At 37.6% G+C, this 19765-nt stretch overlaps 1 protein-coding gene across 1 annotated transcript in view; it reads left to right on the forward strand.

Moving 5' to 3' along the window:
* Positions 1-19765, forward strand: part of IRAG2 (inositol 1,4,5-triphosphate receptor associated 2) — a 131142-nt gene that overhangs the window by 44509 nt on the left and 66868 nt on the right. The window contains exons 7-16 of the mRNA XM_039221719.1: positions 1896-2013; positions 4284-4334; positions 7743-7820; positions 10047-10103; positions 12069-12128; positions 12218-12282; positions 13005-13104; positions 15391-15525; positions 16257-16358; positions 17752-17915. Of these exons, the coding sequence (XP_039077650.1) occupies positions 1896-2013; positions 4284-4334; positions 7743-7820; positions 10047-10103; positions 12069-12128; positions 12218-12282; positions 13005-13104; positions 15391-15525; positions 16257-16358; positions 17752-17915 (930 nt within the window). The remainder of the gene's footprint in view (positions 1-1895; positions 2014-4283; positions 4335-7742; positions 7821-10046; positions 10104-12068; positions 12129-12217; positions 12283-13004; positions 13105-15390; positions 15526-16256; positions 16359-17751; positions 17916-19765) is intronic.

Raw genomic sequence — 19765 nt, forward strand, 5'->3', positions numbered from 1 at the left:
GTGCTCAGCAGAATGTCTGCCATAGAACAGCTGTGTCATCCATCCACAGGTCTGCCAGCTAGAATCCTTTATCTCCTTTGTCCTCCTCTGCCTTCACTTCTAAAATTTTTTTTAAATGTTTTATTTATTTCCAGGGGAGAGAGAGAGAGACAACGTGAGCAGGGGAAGGTCAGAGAGAGAGGGAGTCACAGACTGAAACAGGCTCCAGGCTCCGAGCTGACAGTCAGCACAGAGCCCGACGCGGGGCTCGAACCCACGAACCGCGAGATCACGACCTGAGCGAAAGTCGGACGCTTAACCGACTAAGCCACCCAGGCGCCCCCCTCTGCCTTCACTTCTAAATCAAATAGCGAGTCCTGTTAATTTTGCTCCCTTATATCCCTCAGATAGATTTACCTCTTTCTTTTCCTATATCTACTACTTAGTTCAACTCAACATCGTCTTTCACCCGGATCACTACAGCAACCTCCTGATTAGTCTCCCTGCCTTCTATAACACTAGTACCATGCAGGCAGGAATGCTCTTCCTAAATGCCAGTCTGCCACATCATGCCCTGCTTTAAACACTTCCATGGATGCCAGTTGCCTTCAGGGTGAAGTCCAAATTGCAGAGCCCTTTCTGATGGGGCCTCTGTTGCGTTCTCTCTACTCTCACTTTCCAGTCTAGACTCCAACAACTTCAAACTGCTTGTAGCTCCTCTATGGGCTTCTGTTTGTTCTCTCCCTCTCTCTCTCCCCGCTCCCCATTTTTTTTTCATGTTTTATTTATTTCTGAGTGAGAGAGACCGCATGAGCAGGGGAGGGTCAGAAAGAGAGGGAGACACAGAATCCGAACCAGGCTCCAGGCTCTGAGCTAGCTGTCAGCACAGAGCCTGATGCGGGGTTCGAACCCGTGAACGGTGAGATCATGACCTGAGCCGAAGTCAGAGGCTCAACTGACTGAGCCACCCAGGCGCCCCTCCCCACTCCCCATTTTCTGAGCTGTCTGCCTTTTACACAGTGTCTGCAGGACTTGGATTCACTCCAATCTTGGTTCATATCCTACCACGTTATAATTATGATTTTCCGTTTACCCTTCTAGCCTATAAATTCCAGGCGGGTAGAGTTCTCATGTTTGGATTCACTTTTGGCTTCTTCAGTGCTTAGTATAATGCTTGGCACAGACTTGGAGCTCCATGAATATTTGTTGAATGATCAGTGTAATTCCTTAGTAAGGAAAAAAGAAAAAAGTACCTTCTATGAGACCCTGCTCAGAAAACAGTTTATAATCCAGTGGGAGTACAAATAGGCAATTCCATGATATGGATTACCATAATTCATTTAATAGGTTTCTTTTTCTTAGAAATTTAGCTTGTTTTCAGTGCGTTGGTGTTATAAACAATGCTGTCATAAACTTCTAAAGGAAAATGCATAGATACTATTTGTAATGATTTATTTGTTTAGTTGTCTTCTCCTTTATTAGTACGTAACCTCTACAACGGCAAGGACCATGTCCCTTGTTTACCATCATAGGCCTCCTTGCAGGCAACAGCACCGGGAGCATGGTATTATTCAATAAATATGTATAGAATTGCATTAACTAATATTATATCTTAGTAGATAGAAAGAACCATGTGATTCAGCCAGTGATGAATTTCAAAGGGAGACTTCAAATATTTATCTTCAAGAATATGTTTCTCTCTCTTCCCCCACCAAAGCTCCCCTCAAAATCTCTTCCTTTTTCTAAGGTCTGTGAAAGATTATGGGTATATTTTTACTATTGTTGGCATCTGGTCTAAGCCTTTAGTGGTTTTCAACTTGGTTCCAAAAATAGTCTTTGGCTTTACTTTGTATCTTTGACAGTTATATTTGAGGTTTTGCTCATTGCCTTCCCCTCCCCCTCTCCCACCCCCACAGTGCCCACCAGGCTATTATGAGAACAAATCTGTTAAAAGACGAACTGGAGGAACTGAAAATTAGTATGAATGCTTCAGAAGAGCAGAAGACCATGACTGTAGCCCAGAACAAACAGTTAGTAAGTTATCCAAGTACTTTGAAATTGGCATGTAGTTTACATAACTGATAGCCAAGAGGGTTTATTTGGAGGCAAAAATCAGAAGTCAGTAGGCTGATAAATGAATTGGTAATACCTTAGAAAAGTAAAGGCAATTTTTTTTAAAAAAATATTTATTTTTGAGAGGGAGAGAGAGATAGAATGTAAGCCTGAGAGGGGCAGAGAGAGAGGGAGACACAGAATCCGAAGCAGACTCCAGGCTCTGAGCTGTCAGCACAGAGCCCGACGCGGGGCTCGAACCCACAAACCAGGAGATCATGACCTGAGCCGGAGTCGGAAGCCCAACCGACTGAGCTACCCAGGCGCCCCAAGTAAAGGCAATTTAAATAAAAATTTGGAAGAAAGAAAAGAAAGAGGCAAATAGGATAAACTTTTTCTTTTCAATCAAGATTCAATTCTTTACAAATAACTTAATCTTATTCACAATGGTTTGTGAAGATCTAGAAGATCTCTGGAACGCCTCCAGAAGTTGATAGGTGGATTCATAAATAACTTGTGCTAAAAACTGCTTGAATTTTCTTTAAAAAAAATCTGTAGCAAATTTTCAGCTTTTTCTCAAGAAAGGCTTAAAAAAAAATCATTATCCCTGTACTTACTACTACTTAGATAACTAAGTACTTACAAACTTAGTAATCTAAGAACCCTCACAAATCAATCCTTACACTAAAGAAACACGGGCTTGTAATTTTTAGAGCAAAACATTATTTAGACAAAGCTTTACCTCAACTGCCTAAAAAGTAGTCATTTTTATTGAGAATGTTTAAACATTTTAGTAATAATCTTTACAGCTTTATAATAATATTCAAAATCCTTCTATAGTCCAGCAGTATTCTACCATTGCTAATGATGGTGGGGTCACCTGTAAGTCATTCAGACTAAGTCATTTTTAGATCTATAAGCCATCAGGACACTTGAGCTCCAGGCCTGTGTCACTACCACAACAAACACAGCTTAGCTTAGCTCTTGCCTCAATAGCAAAATGTGAGGACTAAGCGTCAGGTGACTGAACATCTCTGTAAGTGCAGTACAGGAAAGACTCAATTTGGAACCATAGAGGAACTTCTGTGTTGAGGAAATGTTGAGAAATGATCAAGTGGCCCCTCTCGGGAGTCAGACGGCTGGCATCCCAAGCCTGCCTCTGACAGCTGTGTAACTTTAGGCAAACCATGTAATCTCTTTAACCTTTAGTGTCCTCACAAGTGAAAGTGAAGTAATAGTACTACCTGCTCTCGGGTTGGGAGGGTTAGGTAAGTTAATACACGTAAAGGAATCGATGTCCTATTTCTTCCTAGGACTCAATTTTTTTAGCTGGTATTGTTAAAAGTGTAGAGTCCTAGACGTGCAAGGCAAGTTTTTTGCATTTTATAGTGTTTTACAATTTCAAAAGAATTTTTACTACTTTATTTTGTTGTTTGCCATAGAAATTTTGTGAAGTAAAAAGAGAAGGTGCTGTTCTTCGATTAAAAACAAAGTAATAGTTATAGGTAAAGTCCAGAGATATTTTGATTATCTAAACTCTCCTAATAAGTGTAGAGCTACAACTGATCAAGGCTTCAGATTCTAGTAATGTGGTGTGTGTGTTCTTTCACTCTTGGACAAATGACAACCTGAGATGTTTCTCCTTTTATTTTTATATCACGAAGGTAATACCTGTTTACTCTATAAGATGAGGAAATGCATATTAACAAAAAAAATCCCACAAAATCCTTAACTTACCCTATCCGCAAGATTTCTGATTAATGTTTCGGCATATATCTTGTACTAGAACATTTTTTTTCTTGTGGTTCTGAATTTGGGGCTCTTAATGATTAAGTGGGTTTTGACATTTGTATGTTCTGGTAATACTGAATCTGAGAATATCCACAACTTCAAGTAGAAAGCTAGAACTTTTTGTGATTTCAAGGTGCCATTTCAGTAGATGAGTTCCCACTACCTGTCATAAGTGGATGGTGGGAAAATAGCAGGGAAAGAAGCCAGGTTATTACTTTTTTTGGTTTTCTTCTTTCCTTCCCGGTGTTAGATGGAGTCAAGGAGAAAAGTGACTTACAAATCCTAAGAAACTAGAAGCCAAAGGCTTAGCTTCATATTTAAAATATTTTCAGACTAGGCTTGTGATAGGTCAATACCATATTTACACTTGATAAAGAATGTCAATAGCCTTAGAAGTAAATATATGTGGTATTTTCATGAACTTCTAAATACTTTTTAATTATGTTCTCTTAATGAATCAGGAGACAGAAAACCGCGCTCTGGTTCTTAAGATTCGGATTCTTCAAGAAGAGGTATGCTGAAATTGTTAAACATAGGCACAGATAATCATCTGGAAATCTTACAAGCATGGGTTCTGACCCTGGATTCAGTAGAAATCATGTGAATATTTAGGATCCTGTGAACCAAAGACCAGGTTTTTTTGGTCAAATGGCAAGTGAAGAAGAATGGATAGGACTTTCATGTCTGAGTAGAAGTACATTATTACCTTTATAATTATCCATGGAAGAAATGGTGTTTTTGAAATTCAGATTTAAGATGAAATGAAATTAACCCATGTAAAATTATACAAATCAAGAAGTAAAATGTAGACATTATCAAATAATTTTTCATTCTACTGAACGAGGTGACAAAAGTCTTGAGTCTAAGACTCAGTCACTGAGTCTGTAAGTCTGACTTTGGAAAGGCCATCTATCTTTTTTGGGTTAATAATACCTATTCCTTACAGTTATTTTGGACATTGAGATAATGTGTATGAAGCTATTTGGTGAATCATAATGTACTTCATATCTGTTAGGAAACATTAGCAAAATCTCTAAAAAAATAATTCTGTGCAATAAGTTTTTTAAGCAACAGAATTCAACCGTTGAAGCAACCGGTAACAAACTACTAGTGAGTTACTATTTTGGAGGAAAATTCTCTCGTACCTTTTGAATGTCAATTTATATATAGTTTTTATTTGGCTTTTTATAAATTTATCAGGGGTATTTAAGCTGTGATGAATGGTCTGTGATGGAGAATTATTCTAAATATGGGCCAACTGGACATTTAAACAATTTTATAGTAGGTTGGAAAGCAACAATTGAATGATTGTCAAGAAACCCTTTATTAGCTCTAGACATGGTTTGACTTACAAGGCCAGGTTTTCCTGAAGCCTGTGCTTTACAATAAAGCTCCCAGTGAAAGTTCTTTTTCACCTTGTATTTAGGATGGTTGACTAGCATCAAAGAATTGTACAGAACTGAATTTAGGACTGAGATAGAAGGAAGAAGTTTTGGAACCCTTCAACCTGAAACAGCATTGCAAATATTGATTTGCATTAGAAAAGACAAAAAAAGGCAAAAAGATGTCACTACTAGACTCCTTTAGGTGGTGAAAATCTGACGTATTGTGAAGAGTAACAGTGCAATAGTTTGGGTAGTTTCATTCATGCATTCATTCATTCAACTGACACACATTCATTGGGAGACCTCTGTGTGCTAGGCACTACTCTAGGTGTTGAGGTTACAAGCTTAAGCAGAATAGCCCATGCAGAACTAGCCTGCTAGGTGGTGATTAGCGCTATGAAGGAAAGAAAAGCAGAAAACAGAATTGTGGGACGATGCAATTTAGAATAGTTAGAAAAAGTAGCCCTATGAAGTTAATCATTTGATAGACATGAAAGGTTTATTGGGAAAGAGCATTCCAGGCAGAGGAAACCATAAGCTCTAAGTCTTTAGGCTTAGCCTGCCTGCTCTTTTTGAAGGACAGCAAGTCCAGTGTGGCTGGAGCAGAGGGAAACAGCAGCGACAGGTACAGCAGAGAACTGTGGGGAGCCAGACCCACCCACAGAGTGGCATGTAGGCTTTGACAGACTCTGGCTGTTTCCACTGACTGAATTGGGAGCCGTTGGACAGTTCTGAGCCAATGAGTAATGTGATGTAATTTCTATTTTAACCACATAACTCTGCTGCTGGGTTCAAAATCAACTGTAATGGAGTAAGGGAAGAAGTGGGAGACCAATTAAGAGGACCTTGTAACATGCAGGCATAAGTTTACGGAGGCTCAGACTGAAGCAGAGTGGAGGTGGAGAGAAGTGTTAGATCAGCAAATACTTTATAACACATCCAAGGGTACTTATTATATGTTCTGGTGATATGGATGTTCTCTTCTGATTCTTTCTAATGTCTCAGTAAGATGAAAGCAAAGTCTTCACCAGAGTGTGAGGAAGTTGGAGGAGTTACTGGAAGTTTGAGGGGAGAGAAAGGATGAAATAGGCCAAGATTTGGTGAACATTTTGTATAAAGGATCTGATAGTAAACATTTTTAGGCTTGCCTGGCTAAAAGGTGTTTGTTGCAACCACTCACTTCTGCCATGCAACCATAGACACTGTGCAAAAAAAAAAAAAAAAAAAAAAGCATGGTGTGTTCTAGTAAAACTATTTAGAACCAGGTGGTCAGCGGGAGTTGACATGTGGGGGTGGGGTGGGGGAGTTAGTGTAGTTTGCAGATCCCTGATTTAGGCCAGTGGCCACATGAATGGACTAAGATTGTATGATATGATCACATCAGTAAGCATTGAAGTTAAAAATTATAAATTGAGGGGCGCCTGGGTGGCTTAGTCGGTTAAGCGTCCGACTTTAGCATAGGTCATGATCTCGCGGTTCGTGGGTTCGAGCCCCGCGTCGGGCTCTGTGCTGACTGCCAGCTCAGAGCCTGGAGCCTGTTTCAGAGTCTGTGACTCCCTCTCTCTCTGACCCTCCCTGCTCACGCTGTCTCTCTCTCTCTCTCTCTCTCCCTCCTAGAAATAAATAAAACATTTAAAAAAATTATAAATTGAATGTGTGGTCTATTGGTTCATTTCTATTTTTCTTTTAACAATGTTTATCTGAAAGGGTGCTGGCAGGGAGTGGGTGGCAAGCAGAAATTAAGCAAATACTAAGAAGTAGGTAGGAGAGAGGCAAGGGAATTGAGGGAAGTGGAAGAGTGGATTATAATGATTAACGATGGAAGAATTTAAAGCTGAGTAAAAAGGCAACTGAGTTCACAGGAAGGTGGAAGAGTAATGAGAAGGGGTAGGATCAATTAATTGTAGGCTTCAGTGTGGCCTGAACGTTTGTTGACTCTCAAAGAAGTAATCTGGAAAGAAGTGGTGGTTGAAGAGTTCCTTGCTCACAATGAAAATAAAGAATGGGTCAAACTTGCTGGGAATGGTCAGTTTGAAGATAAAGATGTGACCAGGGAGTTCATGGCCAAGGTGGCATGGAAGATAAGAAGGGACTCCCAAGAGTATTCCTGGATGGTCCTATTAAATTTTTTTTAGGTCTATTTATTTATTTTGAGAGAGAGTGCACATGTGTGCATGAGTGAAGGACAGGAAGAGAGAGAGAGAGAGAGAGAGAATATCCCAGACAGGATCCACACTGTGAGTGCAGAGCCCTATGTGGGACTCGAACCCATGAACTGTGAGATCATGACTTGGATGATCAGAGTCAGATGCTTAACCAACTGAGACATCCCGGCACCCCCTGGATGGTCGTGTTAAAAGGATCCTGTTATTTTTGGATAAAGTCTAAAGTTTTGTCCCTTAGTTTAAAATGGATTGTGATGTTAATGATGAAAATATCACTCCTAAAAAAGACTTTGTAAGGTGTGTTTGCTTGCTCGTTTGTATATTTGTTTATTTGGTCTAAATCTAAGACTATGATCTTCTTTTACATGAGAACACTAAGAACATTATGGATATATATAAATTGGAAAAGAAGATTGAGGAGTTCTCTAAAACTGAGACCGAGCACGAAGTAAGCACTTCCCAAATACTGGTAAAATATTTTCTTTGGTCAAACCAATACTACTTTATGAAGGCGTATATGACCCATTGACACAATAACCTTTGGTTGTAAATTTTGAAATTTTATGTTCCTCAAAATGTCTCCATTAGAGTATATAAAATGCAGTTTCCATTTTTTAAAAATGTAATGGCTTTACTGATATATAACACACATGCCATTAAATTCACTCACTTAAATGATAGGTCAGTGGTTTTTAGTATATTTCACAGAGTTGTGCAACCATCACCAAAACCAATTATAAAACATTTTTATCCTCCCCAAAGAAATCCCTTTAGCAGTCACTCCCCATATCCCACCAGCCCTAGAAAACCACTTTAGAAATTTTTTGTCTCTATAATAGAGATTTACCTGTTCTGGACATTTCAATAAAATGGAATCATATACACTATGTGGTCTTTCAAAATTGGTTTCTTGCATTGAGCATAATGTTTTCAAGGTGCATTCATGTTATAAATATATCAATACCTTAATTTCATTTATCACTGTGTAATATTTCTATTGTATATTTACATATCCATTCATCAGATGATGAACATTTGGCTGTTTCTACTTTTTGACTCTCAGAATAGTCAAAATGCTGCTACGAACATTTGTATATCCGTTTTTGTGTCCATATATGTTTTCTCTTAAATATATACTTAGAATTACTGGGTAATAGGATAACTCTGTTTGACTTTTTTTTAGGAATTGCCAGACTCTCTTCTGGCACCATTTTACATTTCCACCAGCTATGCATGAGGACTCCGATTTCTCCACATCCTTGCCGATACTTGTTACTACTTATATTTTTTATTAGAGTGGTATTTTCTAATTGGGGAGTATCTGTTTTGTAAATCCCTTAATCATCAAAGATTTGAGCTATTATACCTTCATGATGAAGTAAATGAGAGCTGGAAAAATCTATCCCTTGAATTAAGGGATAATAGCCTACAAAAATGAATTTTTATCTAAATTGCATCCAAAAAGTCTATATATGCTATGTATTTTTTGTTATATATTCCACACATTCTTATCAGGAAACTAAAGAATATTAATAAATTTAGGAATTCACATCTACTTATAGATATCTCTAATAGTTTATTTGAATAATATTTTCTGCTGTAGTACACGTGTGAAATGATATATTTAAATTTCATGTTTATATGTATGTATATGTATACATATATTATAAGATACATATATATATATATCTGTAGTTTAGACATTCAAATTAATTTTATTCTAGGAATGACTGTTTTTGGGAAACACAACTGTCATAAACTAGTAGGAGTCAGAAGTCATGGATTCAAATCCTGTGTTTTCTACTTAAAAGCTTTATGACCTCCAGCAAGTAGTTAACCTCTTTAAGTCTTACTTTTCTCACTAAATGGCTGTGATATTTTCTACCTAATCCCCAAGCTCAGTGGAAACTCGAGAAGATTATGTGAAAATACCTAAGGGGATATCAAGTATATATAATTAAAAGATGATTCTACTTCTGATTATGATTATTTTTATAGGTTTTCAATTCAACCAGTATACATATTTTTCAATTATATTTAGAAGACTTTTCCAACAAGCTTACTTTTGGTTTGAACAAACCAATATATTCTATATTCACTCTGCTAAGAGACATCTTGAATATTTTTAAATATGTTTTTAAAAGAGGAAGAGTCTTATTTAAAAAAATTTTTTTTTTGCAATCCAGCTAATCAGATTTTGGCAAGTTTAGGTTATGTTGCTAGATTGTCTGTGGGTTTCTACGGTACCTGTTATCCAAGAGGAAGAGTCTTTATATGTTGACATAGTTTGTGTTCATGTCCTACCTCAACTTCCATTTTCACCAAGAAAATGAAGACTGCAGTGATCCTCTTACTATATAAAGTGTAAAATAGCAGGAAGGACACATGGCGAGAGCTGAAGATTCATATTGTAGGTTCAGTTCTGTTCCTTACCACGTGTGACATTAAGTAAGTCTTCTAATAGTGCTGAGTTTCAATTTCCTCACTGGTAAAGTGAGGGCAACAGCCGTGACCTCTTGAGTTGTTGTGAGGCTGATGTGAAAGTTGTTGATAAAGAAATACATGCCCATTAAAGGTGTGTGCAAAACACATCTCCCTTTCGGAACGATTTTACGGCATTATCTTTTACCAAAACCATGTACCAGTGGCCTTCCTGAAACTTGTCTCTTTTCAGATGCAGTTACACACATATGAGAACACTTTGCTTAATAAAGATGCAAGTTTGCAGAAGGTTGGTACCGTCCTGACCCACGAAGTCCCATGGGATTTGCTAGCTCTCCCCAAATCATAAAGGAGATGGTCATTTGTATAACTTCACTACTGTTAGAATACCTGATTATAATATTCTATCACAAGACTTTCCTTTATAAACTTCACAAAAATGTTCTTCTGAATGAAGAATACGGACTTTGCCATCTGGGATAAGTTTTAACATCTCCTTTCTAAGTTTGAGTGGTATTCATCCATTTATGTAATAAATATTAGTGTGCCAATTACCAGTTACTGGCTAGATATGGTGATGTTGCTTTTGTTTTTAGGTTTATTTATTTACTTTGATAGGGAGTGTGTGTGTGTGTGTGTGTGTGTGTGTGTGCGTGTGTGTGTGTGTGTGCACGCACGCGCGCAGGAGGGACAGAGAGAGGGAGAGAGAGAAAACCAAGCAGGCTCTGTGCTGACAGCAGAGAGTTCAATGAGGGACTCAAAATCACGAACCATGAGATCATGACCTGAGCCAAAGTTGGAAGCTTAATTGACTGAGTCACTCAGGTGACCCAGTGATATAGTTTTAATTCATAATAATGTAAATGAGTGTGCAGTCATTTAGGGAAAAAGAAGAATATATTCCCCAATTATTTCTACTTAGTTTGATTGATATGATTAACAGGTAGGTAGATAGACACAATTCTCTTTATCTTTGTATCCTTGATCATGGTCTATGTGGTAACAAAAGATGCTGGCTACAGAGATGCTGGTTATGGTAACTTTAGGAGACATAGGAAGGACACGGTCTAAGTAATGAAATTGTAAGATTGAGGAAGTGAAGAAAGAGCAGTATTTCTCTTTTTTCTTTCTCTGAATATTACAAAGTTTCAAAGGAATCATTTATGAATTGCAGACATTGACCAGGATACTGAATATTGTACCAACTTTCTCACTTCATTGTGGGTGTTCTTTACCTCCATATGGTGACATTGTTGTAGTGGTTGCTCACTTCTTTCATAACTCTGGTCTTTCCACCACTTTGCATTTCTGCCCAACATTCATAAGGTATGGATTGTGCACTTCCCATTTGCCGGGCACTATGCTAATCATGAGCTAAAATTGCAGGTCAGACACTGACTGTACTTTCTGGTCTTTCAGTACAAAACTGAGTTTAACAGATATCATTTGAACTGGATTAAATTGAATGCCTTAATTCATTAATCATTTGCAGGCAGACTGATTTTCTTCCTGTCGTGATGATACATTATTTTAATTTTATTTTTGAGAGAGAGACAGAGTACAAGTTGGAGAGGGGCAGAGAGAGAGGGAGACACAGAATTTGAAGCAGACTCCAGGCTCTGAGCTGTTGGCTGACGCGGGACTTGAACTCACTGACTGTGAGATCATGACCTGAGCAGAAGTTGGACACTTAACCAACTGGGCCACCCAGGTGCCCTGATAATATATATAATTTTGACTTGACCTCAAGAATTATCTTTTAGAGTTTGATTCCATTGAACCAGGCGAGTGCAGATCATAATGGCACCAGTTATGCATAGCTGCCTTTCTGTCCCGTACTATTTTTGTGTGGTTTTAGCCATAAATACAGACTGGTTCAGTTTTTTTTTTTTTTTAAATGTTTTTTATTTTATTTATTTCTAGGAGAGAGAGAGAGACAGCGTGAGCAGGGGAGGGTCAGAGAGAGAGGGAGTCACAGACTGAAACAGGCTCCAGGCTCTGAGCTGGCAGTCAGCACAGAGCCCGACGCGGGGCCCGAACCCACGAAACGTGAGATCATGACCTAAGCGAAAGTCGGACGCTTAACCGACTAAGCCATCCAGGTGCCCCGGGACTGGTTCAGTTTTCAAATAAGATTGGTAGAAGGCCTCATCATCATTGGGGGTTTATAATTCTTCTGTGGCTCAGACTGGTAATCTACTAAATATGATTTGGTAGGCTCATAACGTGTATTTGCTATTCTCTTACTTTTCAGAAGGATTTAAGTATAGAAGAACTTAAGTCAACCATCATAGAATATGGAAACATTATAGAGGTATACCATAATCTCACAAGGCGGGGTTGTTTAAATATAAATTCCTCATTAGAGGAACATGGGCAGCCTAATGTTGTATGTGTTTCCAGAATTTACGAGGGGACAAAAACAAACTGGCTCATGAATTACAGCACTTGCAACAGGAACTTATCATGTAAGTAGAGCAACTTCTCACCCCTTCTCTCATGTGCCTCCACCCTGTATTATTGGCCTGTTGAGCTATATATAATTCTCTGAATGTACCACATTCGTGATATTTTCTCTCCTTTTCTCCAATAGGTCTCTTTCTCAGTTTTCCAGGACCCTCCCTTGCTTTTTTCTTACCTTGGGATTAAGCAATACTTTTGAATGCCTAAATGGCATGCTGTTCTTACCTCTTTCTTAACACACATCATCTTCTAATAGTTTGTTTTGAAATATGCACCATATGCTAGTCCAGGAGTCTTCAGGAGCCATACAGATATCAAAAGTGATTAAAATCTTTGGGGTAAGTGCACACATGTAGGAGAGTGACGAATGAGAAAAGTGTGTTACCCAGGTGAAGGCCAGCTAATCAAGAATATAGGGGCCCAGTGTGGCTGCATCTTTTGACTTTTTAAAAGAAAAGCCAGAAATCTAGATTTTCTAATTTTTAACTATTGGCTCCAGTTCTTTAAAAAAAAAAAAAAAAAAAAAAGAAAAGGATGGTCTACTTGTTTGCAAACCACTTAGAGTCACTAGTCTGTGCAGGCCCTGGAGGACAGAGACTATTATTTCTATTGCTAAGTACCTTACACAATCCTTGGCACGCCTGAGGGCTTCCTGGGATGATAAACCCCATTTTGGTGACTTACAGTCACATCTAACCGGCCTGGATTATTGTTTTCATTTTTCAAGAAATGGGATCCAGCTGAATGTTAGCAGAGAGTGTAACAGTATCATCTCTGAAGAAGAAAAATCTTTACATTGTGAACTCATTCTTGCTCAGTCTGCAGAGGTAGGTAATTCTCCTCAAATGGAAAGCTTCATAAAATAAGACCATATGCAATAGCTTACTTCAGGTGGAGGTCCAAGCTTGCTGAAGAGCACCTGTCTATTTCAAGGGAATCTGTTGAATGTTTTTAGAATCCAAGCCTAAAGTCTCTTAGTCTGGAAAAAAAAAAAAAGACCTTTTTCACATTATGACTGAAAATCATAGGCTCAAGGCTAGAGTTGAAGAAGCATGTGATCAGTGAATCCAGACTTGAGCAATCTTTATAGTCTTGATATTTTTTTTTAGGAGAAAGTACCTATGCTGATCCCCAGCCTGGGGTCTTGAAGATAACAATAGGGATCTATGAATTATCTTTCAGTATTTTCCTAAACCCTCAAAATAAATGTATCTGCCCAAAATAAAGATGCTTAGAAAAATCATGAAACTTATTTGCTCTAAAATGAAATTGTAGCAACCCACTGTAATGATACTGATTATTACATTCTGAACAGAAATTAGCATTTTAATGTTTTTGGTTAATTTTAATTTGTAAGTGAATTATTACTTTAAAAAACTCTCTGTTAGGATGACCCAGTTATTGTTGTTGTTGTGCATGAGAGGAATCCTCATCCCCATCCTATATTTTTACTCCTCTGTACTTTCCAGTCTGTGCTTGTTATGTTAGGAAATGCTTTGTTAGCAAATTGCTTTTCTTCTTTTTTTTTTGATAAAAAATTATGCTTTATTAAAATTTGTGACGTATACTTGCAAAACTCGGATGGAGAAAAATAATACATGCTAAATTAAACTACTGTTATGGCTGTTCACAGCCACATGTTGAGTGGTACCATGTCCTAAACTGGGTTCCAGGAAAAGAGGTTCATCAGTGGTGCCACGTTTTCTTTATCCATTCATCCCTCCATAGTCCTTTAGGTGGTTTCCATGCTTCCATGCCTTGGCTATTGCCAATGACGCTGCAGTGAACATCACAGTGTGTATATCTCTCATAGGCAGCTATTTCATTTTCTTTGGCTATATATTCAGAAGTGGGATTGCTGGATTGTACAGAATTCCAATTTTTAATTTCCTAAGAAGCCACCCTACTGCTTCCCATAGTCACTACACAATTTTACATTTCCACTAACAGGGCACCAGGGATCCTGTGATTGCACATTGTCGTCAACACTCATTATTTCTTGCTTTTAAAATAATAAACATCCTAAAGAGGCGCAAAGTGTTGTCTCATTGTGGTTTTGATTCAGATTTTCCTGCTGATGAGTGATTTTGAGCACTTTTTCATGTACCTGTCAGCTCTTTGTATTCATGTCTTCTTTTCTTTACACCACTTTGATGGGCTTTCCGTGTCTGTGGACGATGGATATGTCAGAATGTCCTCCTCCTGACAGCTGTGATATGACCTTGAAAGGAGAGGGAAAATGTCTTCAGGGCAAACGCTGTTTGAAATTCTCCTGCCAGGGATGCGGGAGCAACATATGCTGCCTTCGTCTAAAGCTGTCTCAGGCAGCCTTGGACATTCTGCTAAGGGCTGTGCTTTCGTGACATTCTGTTTCAAATACTCATCATCTTACTGGTTTTGAAACCAAGCCAGACTGCCAGACTGAATGAAACGGTGGCAAATCTGCCTCAGCAGTCCTCTGAGATAATAATGATGTCAAGATGCCAGCCTGTAAAGGTCTATACTTCTCAATAGGGGCTAAGCAGCTGGCAAAGTTCTGGCTGTGAGAGTTAGCATGGTAATGGGTTAGGAAGTCTAGAAACGAGAGCTCTGTAAATGTTTTCCTATAGACAACCAAGAAGAAAGTTAAGTGTGGTGTTGTCATGTAGCAAAAATACGATAGGAGATGGGTGCTTTGGGAGAATCATGAGAACTATCCTTTGGAAAACATCGTCTGAGAGTGTCACTTATGAAAGGAGGAGACAAAAGAAACTAGCCTATTTGCGATGGGATTTATTGAACATCATCCTAACACATTTTGTTTTGTTTTTCCCGTAAATTTCTTTACCTTCCCCTATTTTCTTAAATTAGTGCCATAGCTGTTTATATTATCCACATGTAAATGTTATCTATTGAATAAATGTTTTTCCTTAAGAACGAGTAAATGTTAAGTTGACGCCATCCTGGAAAGAAAATGTAAGCCATTGTTTGGTAATGTAGGAGGATTTTATAAGACTACTTAGAACTCTTTGGGGGGGACAGTTCTATTGACCCATGAATATCATTTGCATAAAATAAAAATACTGTTCTTTATTAGAATGACAGGGTTGTGGACACTTTAATAATTGTTTCAGAACAATGAAGCTGAGTGGGGGTGCAGTTTCATCAGCTGGTCATCTCTGGATATGATGGTGGACCAAGAAATGCTGCTATTACTGAGAAAATTTGAACAAAAGGGAGTGGAATTCACAGCTATGCTTCAAAAGCTGGTACTGTATAATATGTACTGTGGTGATTCACTGGCTACAAACATCTGCAGATAGCTGATCTACAGTCTGTTTGCTGAGTACAGGCGTATCTGTGTTTTGTTGAGACTCAAATTAATCCTACTATGAAAAAGAGATTTTTTCTTAACCCTGCTTAAGTAGATATTCTAGTTCTGGCTCAACCAGGACAAATAGGTTAGTCAATCTATATGAATTGTTCGAGCTTGTTTTTCCCACAGGCTAATCATTAGTATCAGAGGACTGAAGACATAGTATCTAGTGAACAGTTTCCTTCTGGGCTAATAGCTAGTACCTCTTAATCCATTTTGATTTTTTACCAGAAACGAAATGTTAGAGGAAGAGAGTATCTTACCTTCACATTAGTATTTCTAGACCCTTCACTACCTAGCATATAGTAGATAGTATTTCGTTTAAAGAGTGGAAAAAAATCCATGAAAAAATTTTTTTCTTACTATTTGAAAGAGGAATAAAAATGTGTATGTTTTGTCTGCTATCTGTATATATTCAGCATATATAGAGCACCTGACAAGAGTTAGCATTTACACATGGCAGCATCCTGGGATACAGGAAAGTCATGGGTGGCATTAAATGAGAGAGAACTGTTTATGGTGTCTTAATTATCTATATAGAGGACCTTTAGTCTAAATTACTTCTTATGTAATAGCACATGCCTTTCACCTGAACTCCCAGTTGAACATGTGGAATTCTTTCAGCACAAAGAAGTTTCTGAAGTTGAAACACTCATGGATAGCTCTCTACAGTGGGTAACTGATCCAGAATTTACTGTGAAAGAAAAGTGGGAGAGCAAGCTTACTGTAAGTGTTTTATATGTTGTGATTTTCCTATTTTTTCCCCATCTGCTTTCTTAAGCCAGGTAATACTTACTAAATGCAGTACCATTTCTAAGACTTTATATAGTCTTCTGCTATCTTGGTCTGTTGATGTGTATGGAATGTATGTCTGGGGAAATGTGTGAGTATGTGCATGTGGGTGAGAGTAAGAGTATGAGGGTGAAAGTAAGTGCGCCTGAGAGTGAGAATAAATGTGTGTGACTTGAGGGTAACATGAATGTGTGAAAGCATGAAGTAAGTATGTGTGAGGGTAAGTGTGAAAAGAAGTGTGTGAGAGTAGGGAGAAGTATGTGAGATCATGAAGATGTGTGAGGGTGAGGATAGGTGCATGTGAACATAAAGAGAACAATGAGAGTGAGGACATGGGAAATGTGTTAAAGAGATAGAAAAGGGGCGCCTGGGTGGCTCAGTAGGTTGGGAGTCCAACTTGGGCTCCGGTCATGATCTCGTGGTTTGTGAGTTTGAGCCCCACGTTGGGCTCTGTGCTGACAGTTTAGAGCCTGGAGTTTCCTTTGGATTCTGTGTCTCGCCCTCTCTCTGCCCCTCCCATGCTCATGCTCTGTCTCTCCTCTCAATAATAAATAAATGTTTTAAAAAAATTTTTTAAGAGACAGAATAAAATGATTGAATGGAAAACAGTATTTTATTTGAATCTTGTGAGAACTGCTAGTCTAAGCTTGAATTTTTCTTTGGCTTATTAAAATTCTTTAAATTTGATAGAATGATTATTGTGCAAAGGAACGTTATTCCTGAGAGTCTGACAGTTTCATTATCCCAGAAATTAGCAGAACATTGGAAAAATGAGAACTTAGGTAGCCATTTCCAGTTTTGTTATAAAGGAAGCTTATTAGAAGAAATCTCCTTATCTTTTTATCTTACTATCTCTACTTCTTGATTGCCAGACAACTTTCTAACATCCATCAGTTTCCTAAGTTAAGTTAAAGCAAGAAGTAAACTCTGAAGACTCTGGAATATTAATTTCAACCCCTTTGACAAACTAACCCCTTCTTTTTTTTAAAGTTGCCTTTGAGTATGGTAATCAATAAATACTGATTTTACCGCATTTCCTTGTCCCATCCTATTCTAAAGCAATTGTGATGATTGATGAAATGGTCAGGGACCACTTATATTTTAAAAAGCTCAATTTTAATAACATAATAGGTACCCAATATGTCCTTGTTAAATTGAGATAATCAGTGCATAAAATAATCACTCTTTGGATAATTGAGAATTGGTATCTGTTCAATTAGAACTTTAGGGTCTAGTAACCATGAATACCATTGAGATGGGAATGGCATGTCATTTGTTGATATTTAATGCTGGAATAGTGGAGCTTGTTTTGTGACTTTTCTTGTAGGAATTCAAATATATAATGGAAGAGAAACTAAATCTTTGCATATTAACGCTGAGCACCTTGGGAAGCCAGAAAGAATCTCTTGATAAAGAATCTGCCAAATTAATAGAGATTTTGAAGAGATTCAGGCTGGAATATTTTAATTTCAGAAAAGAATTTCTTTCCAGGTGATGGTCATTTATATATAAGAACCCATGCTTTATATAATGACACATTTGTGATTGTACCATGGCATTCAGTTTAGTTTTTTCAAGTTATACATATTGATTTCAGGTGATGATTTTACTCTTTCAAGGAAGGCATTTTGTCTGATGATTTTGAATTATGAAATTATGAAATTATGTATTGCAATAAATTGCAATTAGTGCACTTTAAAATTTGTAGAAGCCTGTATAAGGAGTTATTTTCCCTAAAGAAGAAAATTGGAATTATAAAATATAGAACTCTCTTAATCAGAAAGGACTTCAGAAATCATTTAGTAAAACCTTACAATTTTACACAGGACTCTAGCATAAGGATTTAAAGTGAATTGATCAAGACCTGAGAGTTGTTAATGGAAAATCTACAAGAGATCTACTATCAGTGGAAGAATTTGTTGAGTCGGCTGACTCCTATCCCAATGGGCTTCATTTTCTGCCTCAGTGTACAATGTATTGCATTGGGCACTAGTCAATTATATTTCAAGTAAAAGAAGTCAGGGAATCGAGGACTCTAAATGTAAAATAATTTACTATCTTACTGTTCTCTCACCTTAGTTCTTAATTCACCAAATTCTTGAAATTTGTGTCCTCTGTAAACCACATACTAAACAAGACAGCTATCACATCTTTTGTCGACCACTATTTATATAGCTGCTAGTCCCACACTAAGAATACCTTTAAGAAATGTTTTTTTTTTTGGTGAATGAATGGACATAGGCACATATTGAATTTGAATAAAGTAAAATAAATAAGTAAATGTAGTTAGAAACCAAAGTTGCTTAAGAAAAGTACCAGGAGAAACTATTTTATTAGCACTCCATCTCCCAATAAGAAAACTAGATACCAGAGAGAGGTTAATACCAGAAGGAACTCTCAAGAAAATGACCTACTTTTCCTAAGAAGCAGGAAGGCCAGACTTCCTCATAGTGATAAAGGTGTGGGTTAAGTGGATATGCAGCTTCCTTACATGGATACCATCTCCACAAAAGGGAGCATTCTTCTATTTATCAACAAAGAACTATTTGGAGAGAGTCATTTCTGAATAAGTGAACCTTCTGTTTTATTCTACAAGACTCACAAACAGCCCAATTAAGTAACAGTAGGTGAAATTTGTTGAGAGCTTTCTATGTTGGATGTGGTGTTAAGAATTTGACATACATTTATCTCAAGAGGTTCAGTGATTCACTCAAAGTTGCCCAAGAGGGATTAAGTGGCAGCTGGGATCAGACCTAAATGTGTGTAACTTCAAAACCCATGTTCTTTCAACTATTAATTCCATACCATCTGCTTGTTAAAATTGGATAAAATATTCATTAAAAATATTCTGGGAACCTAGCATTGAGCAGGTTAAGCCCAAGTGGTTAAACCCCTTCCTTTTGGATATAATTTTAAATACACTATACACATTTTGTGTATAGTGGCTATACACAAAATGGTTTGGCTATCAGTTTTGACTATGAGTAAGTTATCTATGAGTAAGAAGTATTTTGTGAGGATTAAAGTAAGATTTCTATGTTTAGATGAGGTAGGAAATATTTATTAAAGGTAAACTCTCAGTGGTTGTTTCCTGGGAAGGAGAAGGCTTTCATTCTATTGTATGATAAATAGGCTCCAGTACTGAGGAATGGAAAGAATTAAATGAGTCAAGGACAGGCAGTGAAAGGAAAAACTGCTCTTGAAGGTCTCAGGGAATAAAGTATGTTATTTGTGCAACACCCAAGTGCCAACTCTTTGTCAGTTGTTTTTCTAGGTGCTAGAAAATTAAATAACACCAAAATCTCTACATCCATAAAACTAGAATTTTTAAGGGATTCAAA

Source organism: Hyaena hyaena, unplaced genomic scaffold, assembly GCF_003009895.1.
Source record: "Hyaena hyaena isolate Hyena2069 unplaced genomic scaffold, ASM300989v1 scaffold_1001, whole genome shotgun sequence".
Taxonomy (NCBI): domain Eukaryota; kingdom Metazoa; phylum Chordata; class Mammalia; order Carnivora; family Hyaenidae; genus Hyaena; species Hyaena hyaena.